The sequence below is a fragment of the Budorcas taxicolor genome, chromosome 7 (genome assembly GCF_023091745.1).
Source record: "Budorcas taxicolor isolate Tak-1 chromosome 7, Takin1.1, whole genome shotgun sequence".
NCBI classification, from domain to species: Eukaryota; Metazoa; Chordata; class Mammalia; order Artiodactyla; family Bovidae; genus Budorcas; species Budorcas taxicolor.
The window spans coordinates 21379930-21398020 of record NC_068916.1 but is presented as its reverse complement, the minus strand read 5'-3'; the positions used below and the strand labels follow the sequence as shown (position 1 = coordinate 21398020).

The 18091-nt window shown below is 59.0% G+C and overlaps 3 protein-coding genes across 5 annotated transcripts; 1 reads left to right on the top strand and 2 right to left on the bottom strand.

The window, feature by feature from the left end:
• The first annotated feature begins 1699 nt into the window (after nt 1–1699).
• JSRP1 (junctional sarcoplasmic reticulum protein 1) lies at nt 1700–5570 on the top strand. 2 transcript variants are annotated; one of them, XM_052642997.1, is made up of 8 exons: nt 1731–1819; nt 2552–2681; nt 2804–2956; nt 3353–3390; nt 3547–3676; nt 4033–4197; nt 4831–4922; nt 5018–5570. In XM_052642997.1, the coding sequence occupies exons 3-8, from the start codon at nt 2839–2841 to the stop codon at nt 5483–5485; spliced, it is 1011 nt and encodes a 336-aa protein (XP_052498957.1). In that variant the 5' UTR covers nt 1731–1819; nt 2552–2681; nt 2804–2838; the 3' UTR covers nt 5486–5570. The 2 variants fall into 2 exon arrangements, with proteins under 2 accessions (XP_052498958.1, XP_052498957.1); XM_052642998.1 differs by lacking the exon at nt 2552–2681 and having other exon boundaries at nt 1700–1819.
• Nucleotides 5571–5834: 264 nt separating this feature from the next.
• Nucleotides 5835–8616, bottom strand: AMH (anti-Mullerian hormone). Its single transcript, XM_052644261.1, has 5 exons — nt 8163–8616; nt 7378–7520; nt 7048–7156; nt 6778–6940; nt 5835–6693 (listed from the first exon to the last, which is right to left on the bottom strand). The coding sequence occupies exons 1-5, from the start codon at nt 8614–8616 to the stop codon at nt 5835–5837; spliced, it is 1728 nt and encodes a 575-aa protein (XP_052500221.1).
• Nucleotides 8617–9278: 662 nt separating this feature from the next.
• SF3A2 (splicing factor 3a subunit 2) lies at nt 9279–17989 on the bottom strand. Of its 2 annotated transcripts, none has more exons than XM_052643176.1 (9): nt 17880–17989; nt 13461–13625; nt 12993–13064; nt 12142–12188; nt 11883–11992; nt 11006–11055; nt 10784–10924; nt 10305–10373; nt 9279–10217 (listed from the first exon to the last, which is right to left on the bottom strand). In XM_052643176.1, exons 2-9 carry the CDS (start codon nt 13584–13586, stop codon nt 9399–9401), a joined length of 1434 nt encoding a protein of 477 aa, XP_052499136.1. In that variant the 5' UTR covers nt 13587–13625; nt 17880–17989; the 3' UTR covers nt 9279–9398. The 2 variants fall into 2 exon arrangements, with proteins under 2 accessions (XP_052499136.1, XP_052499137.1); XM_052643177.1 differs by having other exon boundaries at nt 17916–17941.
• Between the last annotated feature and the right edge of the window lie 102 nt (nt 17990–18091).

Sequence of the window (18091 nt, the reverse complement as noted above, 5' to 3'; positions counted from 1 at the left end):
GCACAGTAACACAGGAATGAAGACACAGTAGAGCCAAAATAAATAAATAAATGCAGTTTTTAAATGACAAAGTTGGTTTCCTTTACTGATTGGCTGGACTGAGTGGTATGTGTTCGATGATTGACTAAACAAACGTGGATATGTGGCCAGGTGGGATGTAGAGCTGCCGTGTGTGTGTCAGTCACTCAGTCATGTCCGAGTCTTTGTATCCCCGTGGCCTGTAGCTTGCCAGGGGCCTCTATCCATAGAATTCTCCAGGCAAGAATAAGTGGATTGCCATTTTCTTCTCCAGGAGATCTTCCCGGCCAGGGATGGAACCCAGGTCTTCCTGCATTGCAGGCAATTTCCTTAGGAAGCCCATCAGTTCAGTTCAGTTCAGTCGCTCAGACGTGTCTGACACTTTGCGACCCCTTGGACTACAGCAAGCCAAGCTTCCCTGTCCATCACCAATGCCTAGGAAGCCCATATGATCCAGCAGTCCCACTTCTGAGCATATATCCAGACAAAATTCTAGATCAAAAAGATGCATGCACCCCAGTGTTCATAGCAGCATTGCTCACAATAACCAAGACATGGAAACAATCTAAGTGCTCATTAACAGAGGAATGGATAAAGATATGGTATATACAGCATTCAATATATACATATACATATTGTATATTCATATACAATATGGTATATTTACAATGGAATATTAGTCAAAATAAAGAATGAAATAATGTCATTTGCAGCAACATGGATGGACCTGGAGATTATCACACTAAGCAAAGTAAGTCTCCATGGGGTTGCAAAGAGTCAGGCATGACTGAGCAACTATCACTCACTCAAAGTAAATGAGAAAGAGAAAAACAGATACCATATGATATTACTTATATGTGGAATTTAAAATATGACACAAATGAACATACCTATGAAAAAGACTCACAGACAGAAAAGACTTGTGGTTGCCAAGGGGGAGGGGGAGTGGGGGAGGGAAGGACTGAGAGTTTGGGATAACCAGATGCAAACAATTATATATAGGATAAACAGCAAGTTTCCAAGGTACAGCACAGGGAACTATATTTAATATCCTGTGATAAACCATAATGAAAAATAATGTGAAAAAGAGTTTATGTCTAACTGAGTTAATTTGCTGTACAGCTGTGCAGCAGAAATTAATACAACAGTAATTAATACTATTAATACAATGGTAAACCAACTAGACTTCAATTAAGGGGGGAAAAAAAGCAGCTCACATTCAAGTGGTTGTTTAATCCAGATAAACTCATTCTCACCTCATTGCCTGCCAGGAGGAAATGACCCCACTTTCCAGATGAAGAAACTGAGGCCTCTGAGCTGAGCCTGGGCCGAGCCAGTGGGTAGAGCCTGGATTCCCTTTGACGGTGCCATCCTCCTCCAGGAAGCCCTCCCTGATGGCTCCCAACTGCACAGGGCTGTGATCCTTTAGCTGCTGCAGAGCCCGGCACTTAAGAGTTGCCTATAAAGGCGAGGTAACCATGCTTTGTGGGTACTCTCACCCCCCACAACCCTCTTTTCCAAGGCTGAGAGACAGAAAGCAATGCTCCCAGGGTCACCGTGGCAGGCCTGGCAATGGTTCTATGTTAGTGGGGGTGGGGCCACCCGTCCACCAATGCCTGGCCCTGCTCCGAGGCAGGGGTGTGCTCCCCCCAGGGACCTCAGGGCGGCCCTCCCCCCCTCCCATAGCAGGCCGAGGAGCTGATTGGCCCACAACACAGCCTCCAGCCACCTGCTGCTGTCTGTCTGGGGCCACCCTCCCCGCGCTCCATGCTGTCCACCAGGCCCAGCGTGGCGACTGTGGGTAAGAGGGGCACAAGGAGGGCTGGGAAGAGGTGGGGGGTCCCCAGGACCTGGGAGGGCACCCCTGAGGTCCACGGGGGTGTCCCCGACTTCTGTGGCTGCCCCCACGCACCCCTAGGGGCCCTCCCCACCCATAGGTCTCCTCCCCCACCGACTGCTCTGGCCCCAGGGAAGGGTCCCCTTTCTGCCCAGGGATGGGTCACACTAACACTGGTGCCAGGGACACTGAGGATTCCAAAAAACAGGGGCGTGGGAGCCAACAGTTGGGGTTTGGCTCCAATTCTGCACCACCTCTGGTCCACAGCTCCACCTTCAGCCTGTTTCTTCATCTGCCCTATGGGGATGGCATAAAGGAAGCAGGGACCCCTGGGTCGGGGGTGGGAGGCCTGGCACTCCCTGCCCCTGCCTGTCATGGCCAGAGTCAGGCTGGTCCTGGCTGCTGGGGCTTGAGCTCCAACACCCACAGGGTCCGGAAGGAGGCTAGGTGCCAGGAATGAGAGGTAAGGAGGACCCAGAGGGAGACCCCAGGGGAGCAAGGGCCTAGGAGGGGCTGGGCCCCTAACTGGCCTGCCCTGCTGGCCTTGGGCACCGGATAAAAATAGTCCCTGGTCTCAGAGAACATGAGCTGACCCTGGGGCCAAGGGTTCCGGTTTAGGCTCTGTACTCACCTCTGTGTGACCATGGGCAGGACCCAGCCTGCTCTGGGCCCCAGCGGTCTCTGCTGTGTGCACAGGGATACTGGAGCCTGTAGAAGTTGGCCTATCCAGCGGGGTCCCAAGACAGACCTGGGGGGATGTCAAGGAGAGTGCCTGCTGGAGGGCTGTCGGACCGTGCCCTTCGCAAGTGTGAAGTTACCAGGAAAGGTGGCTCCAGGCAGAGGGACAAGTCAGGGTGGTGGTGTGGGGAGGCAAGGAGCTCCCTTCTCCAAGAGCTAAGCCCAGGCCCATAGCAGGGGCTCAGGCTACCTCTTCCCCACTCCCCTTAGCCTGACTCTGGGCCTGCTGCTGCTCAGCTGTCTCCATGGCAACCAGGGCCTTGGAGGAGCTGGATGGAGGCCTGGGCAGCTGCCAAGTGGATGAGGACCTCTCTGCACTGGCTGACCCTTGTCCCGGCCGGCCTCAGGAGGACAGTGTGCAAGGTACCGGAGAAGGTGCCAGGGGAGGAAGCCCACGCCCCCATCCTCCTTCTGAGTCAGGTGGCCCACCTTCAGAAACCAGGACTTGGACTTCCACACTGGACTGGTTTAAACCATGCTCCTTGTTTCCAACTTCTGTGCCCATTAGTGTCCTGGGGGGTGGTGGGGGTTGTAAAGATCCCAGAAAACACGGGGCTGGGCCACACAGGTCAGGGTTTAGATCCTGGCTTGCCAGTGACCTGCTGTGTGCTTTTGTGCAAGGCTGTCTGAGTCTGTCTACTTTCTAACCTGTAAACTGGGATATCTCCTGTCCCCAGCCCCTCACTCAGCAGAACCCAACAGAAAGTGGGATCTGGGGGTCCCCATGACTTTGATTCTCCCCTCTTTTTCCACCAACAGCGACATCCAGGTTGGCTGACTCCAGCAGCCAGTCCCATGTGAGTAGTGGGGTCGGGGGGGTCCTCCCTCTGGGTTTCAGCCCAAGGTGCTCCTGGAGTAGGGAGGTGCTGGCTTAAGAGGGTGGGTTTTTGCAGCCCCTGGGAAGGTTTGGTCTCCCTTAGAGGGAACATCCAGGATGACACGTGTCCCTACAGGATTCTCAGGAGCGGGTGACTGAGGGCAGCCCCACAGGCAGTGTGGACACCAAGCCCAAGAAGATGGAAAAGGAGCCTGTGTCCAAAGTGACCTCAGGAACTGGGAAGGAGAGACTGAAAGCAGGAGCAAGTGGGTTTGCAGGAGGCAGGGGTGAGGTGGGGGGATGGGTATGGACCAGCATGGGAGGGGAGGGTGGGTCCTTGGATCTGGGAGGATAGCCGGCATGGGGCTCCCGGCTGAGCGGTTTCCACGGCTGTAACTGAAAGGGCTGTGAGTCTCCGCTAATTCATGATAACACCAGCTTAGTTGCCACTAAGCTTCAGCTAATTATCTTCTGGAAAATTCTCTGCATCCCAGTGAAGCTGCCAAGCCGGCAGGGCTTAGTTTCTCAGCCCAGGGCCACACAGCCGGGCAGAGCAGAGCTGACTTTAGCCGCAGGTCTGCCCCTGGCTGCCCGAGAACCCAGCCAGCACTTGCTCTTGCAGCCCCCCGGAGCCCCGCACGGAAGAAGGCACAGACCGCACCCCCACCGCAGCCGCCGCCGCCGGCCCTGAGCGACGAGCTGCCCTGGGGAGACTTGACGCTCAACAAGTGCCTGGTGCTCGCCTCGCTCGTGGCGCTGTTGGGCTCCGCCTTCCAGCTGTGCCGCGGTGAGCCTCACACTTGGCTACTCCTTCCCGGAAGCATGGACACCCCACGGGGAGGGTCTGTGTGCCCTGACACTAGGCGGTGTGCAGGCCGCCTGGATCTTGTAAGGGGTTCCTGGCGGCCCCCTGCACTTCTTGCTGGGCAGCGGACCTTGTGCACCCCTGTGGTCCCGTAATAATCCCTCTATCCAGTACCGGCTCTGAGATCCCTCCATCCCTCTCACCAACAGATCTTACAGGGAACTGCCTCCTCCCCCACCCCAGTAGGGACCTTGATGCACCTGCCTCACCACCCCATACCCTGGGCCTTGCATGCCCAGGAAGGGCCATGTGCACCCCCATTTCACAGTGTGTGGCTTTTCCTGTGTGCCTCAGTGCTCCCATGCCCTCAGAGAAACTGGAGCATCCTGGCACACCCTGAATGAGGGAGGTTTGAAGAGAAGCAGCGGTGGAGACCCGGAGCCCCTTCCCAGGGCTGGAAGGGACCCAGCCTAGCCTCAGTGTACCTGGGTGGAGACAGCTGGGTCCCCTTGCCTGTCCCCAGGAGAGGGGCCTCTAGGGGATGGATGGTGTGCTGTGGTTCCACTCCTGACTCCTGCCCCAGGCTGACTCGCATCCCCTCCTGTCCCCTCCCAGAGGCTGTGGCTGGGGATGCAGAAGCCCCCGCACCTGTCCCAGAGTCGTGGGCCTCGTCAAGCTCATCATCCAAAGGGCCAACGTCACCCCTGGTAAGCTCTTCCTCAGTGGGCTCCTCACTGGGGGAAGAGGCTTGAGCCATGGAATTGTGGCTGATCCCACCACCCTGCGCTTGTCTGCATAACAGCCAAAGCCTGAGGCCTGGGCCCCCCCAGTGAGGCAGCCTGAGCGCCCCTTGAAGTTAGAGGAAAGGGTCCAGGTTCCTAGGAGCAAAGAGGCTGCAGAGAAGGACGAATGGGAATCTGAAGAAGCCGCTGATGAGGAGCATGCGCCCCTTGCCGGCCGAGGGCCCAAGGAGAGGCTGAAGAAGGAGAAGCCTCGGAAGGAGAGGCCCAGGAAGGAGAAGCCACAGAAGGAGGAGAGGCTGAGAAAGGAGAAACCACTGAAAGAGGAGAAGCCACGTGGTGCCAGGGAGCCCCAGGGGGCCCTACCGCGACGCTGGGAGGCCCGCGAAGGGGGCCATCGACCTTGGGGGCGAGACTCTGGAGCCCCCGAGGATAGGAAGAGGCAGGCCTGGGTCTCCCCGCGGCGCCCCGATGAGGAGGACCGGCCTTCGGGCCGCCAGAAGCGCCGTGCTGGCAAAGGCCGGGACTGAGTGAGACGGGGCCTGTGTGCGTGAGTTTCTGAATATCTGCTCTAGGGCCCCGCGGTTCCAGCTAAATAAAGCAAGTGCTGCGGCCCCCTCATCGTCTGTTCCTTCGCACCAGGACCCCAGAACCTGCCCGAGGCCTGCGTGGCGCGGATAAGGAGCTTTGGGTGGGGGGTGGAGGGAGGACGGAGGCGCAAGGGGACAACGGGTGAAGACGGCGAGGACTGCGGGAAGGCCTCCGCCTGTCCCCAAACATGCACAAACACCCCAACCGCGTGCCTTCCCGTCTTTATTGGGGCGATGACGGGGTCCGAATAAATACGGGCCTGGGCAGCACAAGGAGCACGGCGGGAGGTCACCGACAGCCGCACTCGGTGGCCACCATGTTCGGGACGTGGTGCGCACTGATGCGTTCCTCGGACAGGCTGATGAGGAGCTTGCCAGTGTAGGCTGTGGGCACACAGCAGGGCGGGCGCGCCAGGGCGGCGCCGCGGGCCTGCATCTTCAGCAGCAGCACCACGTGGTTGCCGTAGCGTGGGTTGCGGTCGGACTGAGGCCAGCCGCAGGCGCCCTGGCAGTTGTTGGCCTGGTATGTCTCGGGGATGAGCACCGAGCGCTCGGCTCGCAGGTCTACGCTCAGCTCACGCAGAGCGCACGGCCCGTCTGCAGCCGCGGCTCCAGTGCTGCGCTGCGCCCGTGCAGAGCCGCTCCGCTCCCGCCCGCGCCACTCAGCGCGCAGGCCCTGCAGCGCTTTGAGTAGCAGCAGCGCGCGCAGCGGGCCGCCGGGGCCATCTGGGTTTCCCGGGCACAGTGCCAGCAGGCGCGCCAGCAGCGGAGGGGCGGCGGGAGGCAGCCCCGGGAGGGCGCGGAGCTCGGCAGCTGCCGCCTGAAGCTCGGCAGCCACCCGGCGCACTAGTCCCGCGGCCCACAGAGGGGACTTGGGACCTTGCGGCGTTGCGGGGACCCCGGTGGTGGCTGCCGTTGGCGGCAGCAGCAGCAGCAGCGGCTCCTCGCCGTCCAGCAGGCGCTCCAGGGCCGTGGGGTCCGACAGGTTGACCTGGCCCTGCGGGAAACCAGCCAGTGCGCCCGGGTCCAAGGCCAGTCGCGGTGGCGAGCTTCGGGCCGGGGGTCCCCGCAGCGCGCGCACGAGGCGCGTGAGAGTCTCCAGGAAGGGATCGGCGCTGGGCGGTGCCTCCTCTGGCTCTGGGGAAGGCCTGGACAGCAGAGTCGGGGGTCGGGAGGGCGCAAGGCTGCGGCGCCCACACTCCCCGCATCCCCAGGTCCGAGCCTGCGCGCACCTGGGCTGTGGGAAGGGCACCAAGTCCAGCCGACCGTGCGCGGGCATCGGTGCCGAGGACCGCGCCGGCAGCAAGAGCAACAGGGCCGGGGTCTTTCGTGTGAAGCAGCGGGAGTCCGCACCGAACAGCAGCGCCTGCAGCTGGGCGGTACTCAGGGGCTCACCTGAGAGGGGAGGCGCATGTGCCGTGTGGTTCAGCGGCAGGGGATGGGCTGGGGTCTGCGGGTCGAGGGCAGCCACCCGGTCGGGTCCCTGTCCAGGCAAGGCCTACCATTTCCACGGCGCTGCAGGGTCAGGGCTAGCCCAGGCCGGCGCCAGGCCCGCTCCGGAGGGTCCACGACCAAGGCCAGGAAGTCCGAGTCCGCGGTCAGGCAGAGGCTCTGCGGGCAGACACGGGAGTTCAGCCAGGTTGGGGGACGGGCATGGATGCCAACCCTGCTCTGCCTGCTGCCCTTAACGTCCTCTCAAGGTCTAGCCTGGACACTTGTGGCCTTTCTGTGAGGCCAAGTTAAAAACAACACAAACACAAACCCATAATCCCTCCCTTGCTCTGTGGGGGGGCCTGGGGGGCCTGAGAGAGCCACATTCCACTCCCTGGTACCTGGGTGCCAGGTAGCCCAGCCCCGGTGACAGTGACCTCCAGGCCAGGCCCTGGGTACAACACCAGCAGCACCAGCTCTGGGGGGCTGGCTCCTCCAGGTGGAGGCTCCTGGAACCTCAGCAAGGGTGTCGGCTCCCACGTCACTGTGGCCAGGACAAAGGAAGAAGGGAGGCACCTGAGCCACCGAAGCCCGAGCACCTCCCCTAAGCCTGTCCCCTTCATAGGAGACCCCACGCCAACCAAAGCCTGGGGGAACCTGGTGAGAGAGATTTGACGCTGGCTCCTGGCTTCCCTGGGACAGGAGTGGCCTAGAAGTGATGGATAGGGTGGGCAGTGGGGCTGCCACCTGTTTCCTGAGCCCTTGGGGGCTCTAGGCCTGGAGAGCTCCTGGGGGATTCCTGGTAGTGGGTCTGAGGACAGCGATCCCTTGGAACAGGAACCTCTTGCTACCCGGTGTGGAGGGAGAGGCACTCCTCTGCTGGACCATCAGGCTGCACTGACCTGCCTCCCTCCTCCATCCCCCACCGTGTAGCTCCCAGGTAGGTGAACAAGGTGTTAGCCCCCACACCCCCCTCTGCCAGGCACTGCATGGGGAGAGGGGTGGCTGGGAGCTGGAGAACTTCTGGCCGCAAACAAGCAAAGATACAGTGACCCACCTCTCTGGCCATTAGCCTCCAATTCCTGAGACTGGGGAGGGGTCTGGGCTAGGGGCTCTGCAGTCCCCTGGTCTTGGGAGGAGGGCATTAGAGCCTGGCCTCCTACCCCAGCCCCAACACAACACATACCTTCCTCCAGGTGCAGGACCACCAGCCACCGACCCCCGGGCTCCCCCAGCCATGCCTGCAGCCGCTGCAGGTGGGGCAGCACAGGCTGCCCGTCGCCAGCGGGGCACACAGCGAAGGTGGTCAAGTCACTCAGGCCCCAGTGGGTGCGCCGCACAGCCTCCAGGAAGGCCTGCTCATAGCTGCTCAGGGACCCCACCACCCGCAGGGGGGCCCTGCTCCCGTTGCCACTCCCATGCAGGGTCACCAGGCACAGGGGGTCTTGAGGGCTGCCTGGCAGCCAGAGACTGGGGAGTGGCCAGTCCCAGTCTTGCTGAAAGATGAGTGCCCCGCTGCCTGTGGCCTGCTCCCTGGGCGAGGCTGAGGTACTGGAGACCTCTTCCCTGGGGGTCCCTGGCCTCAGCAGAGCCCCCATGGCCGACAGCACCAGGGCCAGAGAGAGAGATGGACCGGGCATCCTGGGAGCTTCCAGGGGCTGCGCTGCCCTACTTTATAAGGGGAGCAGGGCTGTTTGTGGTACAGGGCAGTCCCTATCTCCTCCTGGGACATGACCTTGAAGGCTGGTGCCTGCTGCGAGCCTGGGAGGCCTGTGGCCTTCTCAAAGCCCCCTCTGTTCCAACCTGCCTATCTCCTGAGCAGTGATACAGTGTGTGTGGCCTGTGACCCATTTGTCAGACTGTCCTTGACAAATCTTTCCCCTCCCCAGAGCAGGAATGTGAGCAGGAGTGCATGCCCCAGACAGACTATCAACAACCTGGGGGTGTTGGAGGGCAAGGTGTGGAGCCCCTGCCCCAGGAGGATTCAGGTGCCAGCCCCAAGGGGGATGACGCTTCACATCGGGTAGGCAGGTCTGGCCCCCAGTGACCCCACGTGCTTGCTCACCCTACCTCTGAGGCCCACAGAGACCCCCAAGGACAGTGAGCAGCCTTCTTCGCTCTGCTGTCTTCCCAGAGAACCACCCCACATTCTGCTGGCCCACAGGGTCTGTCCTTGCAGAGACACCAGGGGCCACCCCCTGTGGTCCAGGTGGGACCCTGACACCCCCTATGGTGGTGGAAAGCAGCCACGTGTGTTCACCCACAGCAAGCTGACCGCCCACAGGTTAACACAGCAGTCCAGTTCAGGGTCAGCAGACTCTTTAATGAGCTCTGGGGACACCCAGCCCAGTACAAAAGAACTCTACTCTGAGGGCGAAACCCAGGAAAACCAAACCAGACTTGCTAGGATGGGGGTGGCTTTTCAGTTGGTGGGGGGAGGGGGAGGAATGTTCCCAGGGCCTTCGGAGGGCAGTGGAGGCCTCAGCATCGGGGGCATGGGCGTTGGGGGGTGCACCCCAGGATTTGAGGGGTGCACCCCAGGTGGCTGAGGATGGACCCCAGGAGCCGGAGGATGGACCCCAGGAGGAGGGGGATGGACCCCAGGAGGCTGGGGGTGGATCCCAGGGGCTGGTGGGTGGACCCCAGGAGCTGGTGGGTGGACCCCTGGAGCCTGGGGGTGAACGGCAGGAGTTGGGTGCACCCCTGGAGCCTGGGGGTGAACTGCAGGAGCTGGTGGGTGCACCACTGGTGCCTGGGGGTGAACACCAGCAGATGGGGGAGGATGGACCCCTGGGGCTGGAGGGTGGACTCCCGGAGCAGGAGGGTGGACTCCTGGGGCTGGAGGGTGGACCCCTGGAGCAGGGGGGTGGACCCCAGATGCTGGTGGGTGAACCACTGGTGCCGGGGGGTGGACCCCAGGAGCTGGGGGATGGACCCCAGGAGCAGGGGGATGCACCCCAGAGGCTGGTGGGTGGACCACTGGTGCTGGTGGGTGGACCCCAGGAGCCGGTGGGGGCAGCTGAGGAGGGCCTGGGGGCCCTGAGGGTGCAGGCCCACTGGGCGGCATCGGTGGCAGGGGCAGGCCTCCTGGTGGGGGCGGAGGCAGCGACTCTGGTAGTGGCGGGCGAGGGGGCAGGCCGTTCATCAGTGGGGGTGGGGGCCGTTTCACCCCAGGAGGCCCAGCAGGAAGGCTCGGTGGGGCTGGTGGCTTCTCCATCTTGAAGTGGAACTGGAGGAAAAACTGGACAGACAGGAAGAACTGAGTAGGGTTCCAGAGGCCTTGGGGTGGGAGAAGGATGGGGAACTGCATGGACATGGACTGACTCACTTGCTTGGTTTCCCGGTTCCAGTGAGTCCAGAACTTGCCTTCAGCCTTGTCTATTTCCCTGCTTGGCACCTGTGCAGGGTAGAGGGGCAGACAGGCCCTCAGGACCATGAAATGGCCTGGCTCAGGAGGCCCTTCTGTGAGGGAACAGGGTCTGATGTGGGGGTGACAGCTGGCATTCTTGCTCCACTGCTTAGCAGCCCTGCCACCCAGGGAAGCTGCAACCTACCCTGTCTCGTTAACATGTATCTGAGAATTGGACCAGGTCAGAGTCCTGCACAGCCTGGTAACAGGGCCACCTCACTGCTGGGGCCATGCCAGGGTCTGATTCACGGTGGACACCCAGCCCCTGCCCTCGCTCTGCATCGTCTTCTGACAACCCTCAGGAGGCAAGGGCCCAGAGGGGGCGCCTGGTGTGAGCTGGGGCCAGCTGCTTGGATGGAGCAGACCCTGCAGGACCCTCCGGGGTCCCAGCAAACTACCTTGAAGGCGATGGTCTCATAGGGCTCAGCGGCCATGAGTAGGTACTGCCAGCGCCGGTCCGGGGGCTCGATCCTCTGCTCGTAGGCAGACATGAAGCGGTGTCGCGGCATGATGCCCTCGGCAATCTCGGGGTAGTCGATCTGCGGGGACATGGCCAGTGACAGCACTGCCTCTCAGGAGCCCCTCCCCTCAGATCAAAGGGTTCCCCAGCCTTTGCTCACCTGGAAAAGGAGGCTCTGCTGGCCCATCTCTGTATCCCTCTGCTTGGTTACTGCAACACAGGAGGATGTCAGGTCCAGTAACGGGGTCCTAGGACTGGCCTAATGTCACCCATGAATGGGAGAGCTGGCTTGGCAAGTGGGGGGAGGTCACCCTGTTGGGCAACTAGCAGTCATTGGCCCAAGGGTGGGAGGGCTGTGCCCCAGGTGCCACCTGCCTGATATCACTTGGGTGGGGGCAGAGGGTGGGCTCCCCACTGCCTACCCCCCTCCACCAGACCTTCTGGGAGCGGGTGCCCATCACTGTCTACCTCTGTGGCTTTGGGCTGCTCTCCACACAGCTCCGGGGCCCTTCATATGCGCCCTCAGGCATTTAGTGTCTCCCTGACACACCCAGGAAGAGGCCAGATGACCCAGACTGACCAAAAGGCCTGTGGTGGCCTCCCTGGGGATAGTGCCATCCTCGCCCTGGCTCACCAAGCTGGACGACTCCAGGGCCTTCCCAAGCCAGGTCTTGTCTGAAACGCCAGTCATACACAGGGTGTGCCCACTTCAGCAAGAACACCTGCAAGGAGGCCTGCCTTCCCCTCCTCCCTGGCAACCCGATCCTCTGCAGCTGCTGGCCCAGGTAAGCCTCCTCTTTCCTTTACTCTCTCTCAATGTGAAAAGGCACCAGCACCCAGTTCTAAGGTCAGAGGAAAGGACTACACCAGGGCCTGCAGTCCCCTCCCACACTCGCACCCACCTCTGCTAGGAGTGTAAAGAGCAGAGGAGACACTAAGGCCCCGCCCTCAGGGCAGGAAGCCTCTAATGGAAGCTGAGGCCACTGGTGAAGCTGGAGGTGGGTGAGGGACTGCCCGCCCAGGGCATCGACAGTTACCTTTGTAGCCCGGGCGGCCGATCTTCACAAACTTCTTCACTTCTACCTTGACCTTCTCCGGTGCTGGCTGGGCAGGGGCCTCCTTGGCCTCCTTGGCTGCTCGCCGGGCCCTGCAGGTGGGACGGACACAGTGTTGAGGCCCCTCCTCACAGGCCATCAAGGCCACAGCCCCAGGCGCCAGGAGCGCCCATCCCCGGCCGACCTTGGAGATGTGAGGTGAGGGGGACAGCAGGCATGGGAAGGGGTGCCAGGTACTTACAAGTTGGTCTGATGTTTCTTCCCCTGGGTGTGCGCGAGGTAACTCCCCTGGAACATGAGAGGAACATGCAATTGAGGGCACAGTGAGGGAGTGGTGCCCGGTGTCCCACCCGGGCCCGCCTCCATTCAAAGGGCTCAGCGCTGACGGGCACGTGGTGGCTACTGAACACATGAGCTCTCGTGGGTCTGCACACAGGGGGACGAGATGCTCAAAAGCCAGAGATGAGAGTCTCGGGTGGGGGGGACACAGCAGTCTTGTGGCTGCCAGGATGTGGGTGGGACCAGTGGATATTGCTGGGCAGTGGTGGGGACACCTGGAATAAACATGCCCTTTGATTCCACCTCAATAATGTCCCAAGAAGAAAACACGTGTATCAGCAGTTTCCAACTGGAGGCTTTTCTGACCTCCAGGGACTCTATGTCCAGGATGGTCCCCCAAAGAGAAGGGGGAGCCTCAAAACCGCTGGGAGATGCTCCCATATGAGACTATTCAGCTCAGTGCAGCTGTCTGGAGCTGCGAACCATCTGGACAGAAAGTGCGCCCTCCATACACAGCAAAGGACAGAGAGGACCTGCTTATGGCGAAGGACAGGAACCCAATGCAAGCAAGCATCAGACTGACACTTGCTTAAAGACTCAAACTAGAAGCCACGCCTTCCAGACCTCTCGCCCCACGTGGACATCCTGGACATCCCCACATGTACAGATGCATGTCTGTGATGTCGGAGCCACTGATGTTACAGGAAACGGACAGATGGAGGTAGGGACCCCATGGTGGCTGTCCCAGTGCCGTGCAGGGCGGAGATGGCACAGCGGGGCTCTAAAGCCAGTACCTCCCTGGGAAAGACGCACCTCATTGTTATGTAGCGTCAGGCACAGCTTGCACTCATAGGAGCCCAGATGGTTCTTCATGAAGTAGGGGTCCTGCAGAAGAAACACGTGTCAGGCAGTGGGGGAGACGCTCAGGGATGGAGGACAAGCTGGAGCCCCAAGCCAGCACCACCGCCCCTGGGATCCCACAGGGTCCACTGCACGGGGCTAGGGTTGGGGCTGACCGCCTGCCTCTGCATCAAGCCCCAGAGAGGTCTCCCTTGAAAGCCCCCAGCCCCACATTAGCGGTGGCCTGGGATCTAGGAAGAGGCAGAGCCGAAGGTGCACTGCTGATCCTCCAACTCCCCAGCCGGGACAGGGCTCCTCGTGCTGCAGTACAAGCTGGGCGCGGGCAGAGGAGAGAAGCAGGCAGGCCAACCCCAGGCCTGGGGAGACCATGGTCTGGAGGGTGCTGAGCTGCTGCTTTAGGGTGGGCAGGTGGGCGCACACCTTATTGATGTCAATGGTTTCTAGGGCCAGCTGTCGCAGGCGCTCCCGGCGGTCCCGGTTGCTCTCAGAGGAGGAGGCCACGCCCCCGCTCCCGGTCTTGCCCCCGGGGCGATGCTGGAAGTCCATGGTGAGACCCTGGGCACTCTGTCAGACCAGGGGAGAAACCTGCGGAGGCCAAGGGGCAGCTGGTGAGACTATGTGTGAGATCTCACCCTCCTGGCCTGGCCTCACCTCTCCCCACTCTCACCACCCCGCCCTGGCTTCACCACCTGTCTCCCAATGGCTGAGGGCCCATGCTGGGCCAGGCACACAGGGATGAGGAAGGAGAAACAAGAGAAACGAGGCATCTCCAGGTGACAGTAGGGGTGGACCTGAGAGGAAGGTCTCTTTGACTGAGGAGTGCAAAGGCCCAGGGACCCGAAACAACAACAGAGAAGAAGAGGCTGAGTTCTCACTAATTAGTCCCATCTCCTCTAAGCAGCCTTCCCAAACTGCCCAGGCCCACACCATTCACCCCCTTCTCTGAATCTCTTTTCTGCTCGTCTACACTTCCTTCCCGCAACCTAAACTCTACTTCTCTGATTCAGCAGTACATTTGCTGGAACAAGGAACACATCTGTCTACCTGCCTGCCCCCGGCCCCCACTTCCTAACACACGAGACAGTCACAGCTCGTTTGCAGCTGAGGCAACTCTTCCAGGCCCTGGATTCTCCTCCACGCCCATCAAGCTATCCAACTGCTGTTTCCTACTGTTCCCCATACTGCTCCAGGTGCAGTTCAGATCCAGCCTCGGGTACCTTCCTCTCATCCTACACTCTCTTTACTGTCAAAGCTGGCCCCAGGCCCCTGGTTTAAACCCACAGTATCTTGACTCTGTTAGGGTAAGCTCACAGAGATGGGGCCCAAGAGTGTGAACCCCCAAAGATGTACCTGTCCTGCTCCCTGGGGTGCCTGGACACGTCACCTCACGCAGAAAAGGGGACTTTGCAGGTGGGATTAAGTTAGGTCCCTGAGATGGATACGACCCTGGATTCCCTGGGGGGGCCAAGTGTCATCATAGAGTCCTTATAAGAGGGAGGGGGAGAGTCAGAGGCAGATACAGGAGATGCTGCTCTGCTGGCTGTGAGCCAGGGATGCGGTGCCTCTAGAAGCTGGAAAGCACATGTCTTTCAGCAGGAGCTGGTGCTCCCCTGAAGCCTCCAGAGGGAATAAAGCCCAGTGAGACTAGTGCTGAGTTTCTGACCACATAGATGCAGTGCAAACTCATGTCATGGAAACCACTGGTGGTTTCCTGTACCAGCCAGCTGTGCCACTGACTTGCCCTACAACTTGATGAGTTTATGAAAACCTCACGTCGGGTGACCAGTAGGGTGACCTAGCTGGCTGCAGAATCACCAGGCCTAACTCTTTTACTACACACGAGGCCACCCAGAGCCGTCAACTGGTAAAGGCAAAACACTAACAGAGCCAAGAGTTCCAGTCAGTTTGGGGACAGCCAGTTCCTTTGTAAGCAGCCAGAAGAACATGCCAATGGTGAAAGCCCGCAAGGAGAATCTGACCAACTCAGGAAACCCAAAAGCAGACAGATACTTAATCACTCAGCAGCCTACCTGTTGGGAGTCTCAGAGAGGCTGGGGTAAGGCCAGGTCCATTGGTGCCTGCCCGTTGAGCAGCAGGCTCCACGCTGCCCACTCCCGCCCCCCAACCTGGCCTGTGTCCAGCAGGCAGGAAACCCGGCTTGAGTCTCCAGCCCAGGGGACAGGGGAGATCAGGAGTTTCTTCTGGGGAGAGAGCACCAGAGACAGTATTCTCAGACACTGAAAGTTGGGGGCTCTGCATCCCCTAAACCTCAGCACTTTGCCAGGCCCACTGAGCTCACCAGAGAAGCACTGCTCTCCATGCAGAAAAGTGAAGTCGCTCAGTCGTGTCTGATTCTTTGTGACCCCATGGACTGTAGCTTATCAGGCTCCTCCGTCCATTGGATTTTCCAGGCAAGAATGCTGGAGTGGATTGCCATTTCCTTCTCCAGGGGATCTTCCCGAACCCGGGTCTCCTGCATTGCAGGCAGACGCTTTACCGTCTGAGCCACCAGGAAGCTCCACGCAGAACTGATATCTAAACAGATGTGAAGAAATGCATGTACTGGGGAAAAAGGAAACTCAGTGAAAAGCTCAACAGAAGATGTTAACATCCTCTTGGATGATGGGCGATGTTCCCACAGCTCGAAACTAGAACAGGATGCCACAGATTAGCATGGCCAATTAACACTAGATAAACCCTTTAAGCAAAGATGCGATGAGCCTAACACCACACTGAATGTGAGCACCTGAAAATAAGAGTCAAAGCTATCATAAAGAAGAACAGAAAAATAAACAATAGCAAAATAACAAGATAACAGGAGGCAAAGCAAGAACCTAGAAATTTTGGACTGAGAACACAACATGGCCACGCTACTATATTTAATACAGATATAACCTATAGGAACCTACTGTATACAGAACACAGAAAACTCTGCTCAGTGCTCTCTAACGACCTACACAGGGAAACAAAACGAAAAACAATGGGTCTGTATATATGTATAACTGATTCACTTCGCTGTACACCTGAAGCACAACACTGTTAGTCAACTACAGTCCAAATACAAAACTAAAACTAGAAAAGAAAAACAAAAAACTTGGAGAGTATTATCAAAGCAACAACCTAAAAAAATAAAAAACTCTCCAATAAATAGACCATGAAGTTTTCTAGTAGATGGAAAAAAACTCACCAACAAGAGGTTAGAAACCAGGATGAGATGAGAGCCTTCAGAACAGCAGGAACACATAAGGCAGGCCAAGGCTTTTCCCAATTCCCATCAGGGGCTTTCAATCTAGAACTTTACACCCACACTTCTGACTGTCAGGATGGATAAAGCCATTTTCAGCAAACTGAGGACTCAAACTGAACAAATGAGTCGACTTCTTCAAAACCTACCTGAAGAGCTCTGATGGGAAAAAGAGGAGACAGTGGGACTGAAAACAGAAACCAGCCCATGGGACCCTGGACAGAAGGTTCTAGGATAGTTACTCAGCTGCCGAGTGGAGCTCCAGTCCTCAGTGGAACAGGAGGATGCCAGCGCTGAGAGGGAAGTTTGCAGGCAGGAAAAGAAAAAAAGACATCCATTGTTTCAACCCATGGGAAACTACAACCCATACGCTTGCCAAGAGCGCACTCATCCGAAAAGCCCCTGATGCTTGGAAAGACTAACCACGAAACAAGGGGGCAGCAGAGGATGGGATGGTTGGATGGCATCACTGACTCAACGGACATAAGTTAAGTGTAGTTGCTCAGTCGTGTCCGACTCTTTGCGACTGTAGCCCACCAGGCTCCTCTGTCCGTGGGATTCTCCAGGCAAGAATACTGGAGTGGGTTGCCATTTCCTTCTCCAGGGGATCTTCCTGACCCAGGGATCGAACCTGGGTCTTCCGTATCACAGGCAGATACTTTACCCTCTGAGCCACCAGGGAAGCCCCAATGGGCATAAGCTTGAGCAAACTCTGGGAGATGGTGAAAGACAGGGAAGCCTGATGTGCTGCAGCCCATGGGGTCAGTCAGACGCGACTGAAAAACAAGGCGTGTGAAATGATGATGCTTTGAGAGAAAAATTAATAACCAGCAAAATCAGACAAATAGGAAGAATGAAGAAATGAAAGCGCTCTGGGGGGAGGGTTAAGAGGAGAACAGTACCCCCGAAAAGCAGCACGGCTCAATACAGTACCCACCTGAGCAGCGAACGCTATTTTCAGCCCTAGAAAATAAGACTGACAATCTGACTAAAGCTCAGGATAACCACATCCATGGTATGAAGGATGAGGCTGCAGCGGGTGAGGGGGAGGCAGAAATGAGACCTCAGCAGTCACGGTAGGAAGTTGAGACCACTTCTACACCCGACTCAGGCTATTTACAAGCTCAGGTCGCTCGTACTCAGCTGCCAAAGGGCAGAAGGGAGAAGGGGGCCGGGATCCCAGAGTGACAAGGGGAGAAGTCATTTAAACTCTGGGCTTCGCTCGCTAAACGGGCCTAGCTAACGGGTCTTGGGCCTCGCGCCAAGAGATCCGCCTCTGGACCTTCCTCACTCCTCGGCGGGCCTGGAACCAGGCGCGCCGTCACCCCCACCTATTACAGGAACCAGGTAAGCCCCGGACCACAAAGCCAGCAAACCACAGGACTCAGGGAAGGCGCCCCGGGTCCGTTGCGACCCGACCCGACCCAACAGGCCTTTGCAGCCGGAGCTCCCTGCGGAAGGGTGGGGGTGCTGGGCCGGCGCAGCGCCGGGCGGGTAGAGAGCCGATGCCGCCCTCAACCCAGCACTTCAGCCACTCCCCTCCAAGGAGTCCCCCGGGGCCGCCGCCCTTGTCTCGCACTACTACTAATCCTCACCCACGATTTCGTCAAGTCCACGGGCTCCTCACGCACTGCCTTGGTCTATTCAGGCGCCACAGCCACCGCGACGACCTCGTCCTGCGCACGCGCGCCGAGAGCTGAGAAAGCACTTCCGGGGACAGGACGGGCGGGGCCTCTGCGTACGCATGCCTGGCCCGCCCAATGGCGCGGGCGACACGCTGATAGGCTGAAGGAAAGAGGGGAGCGGA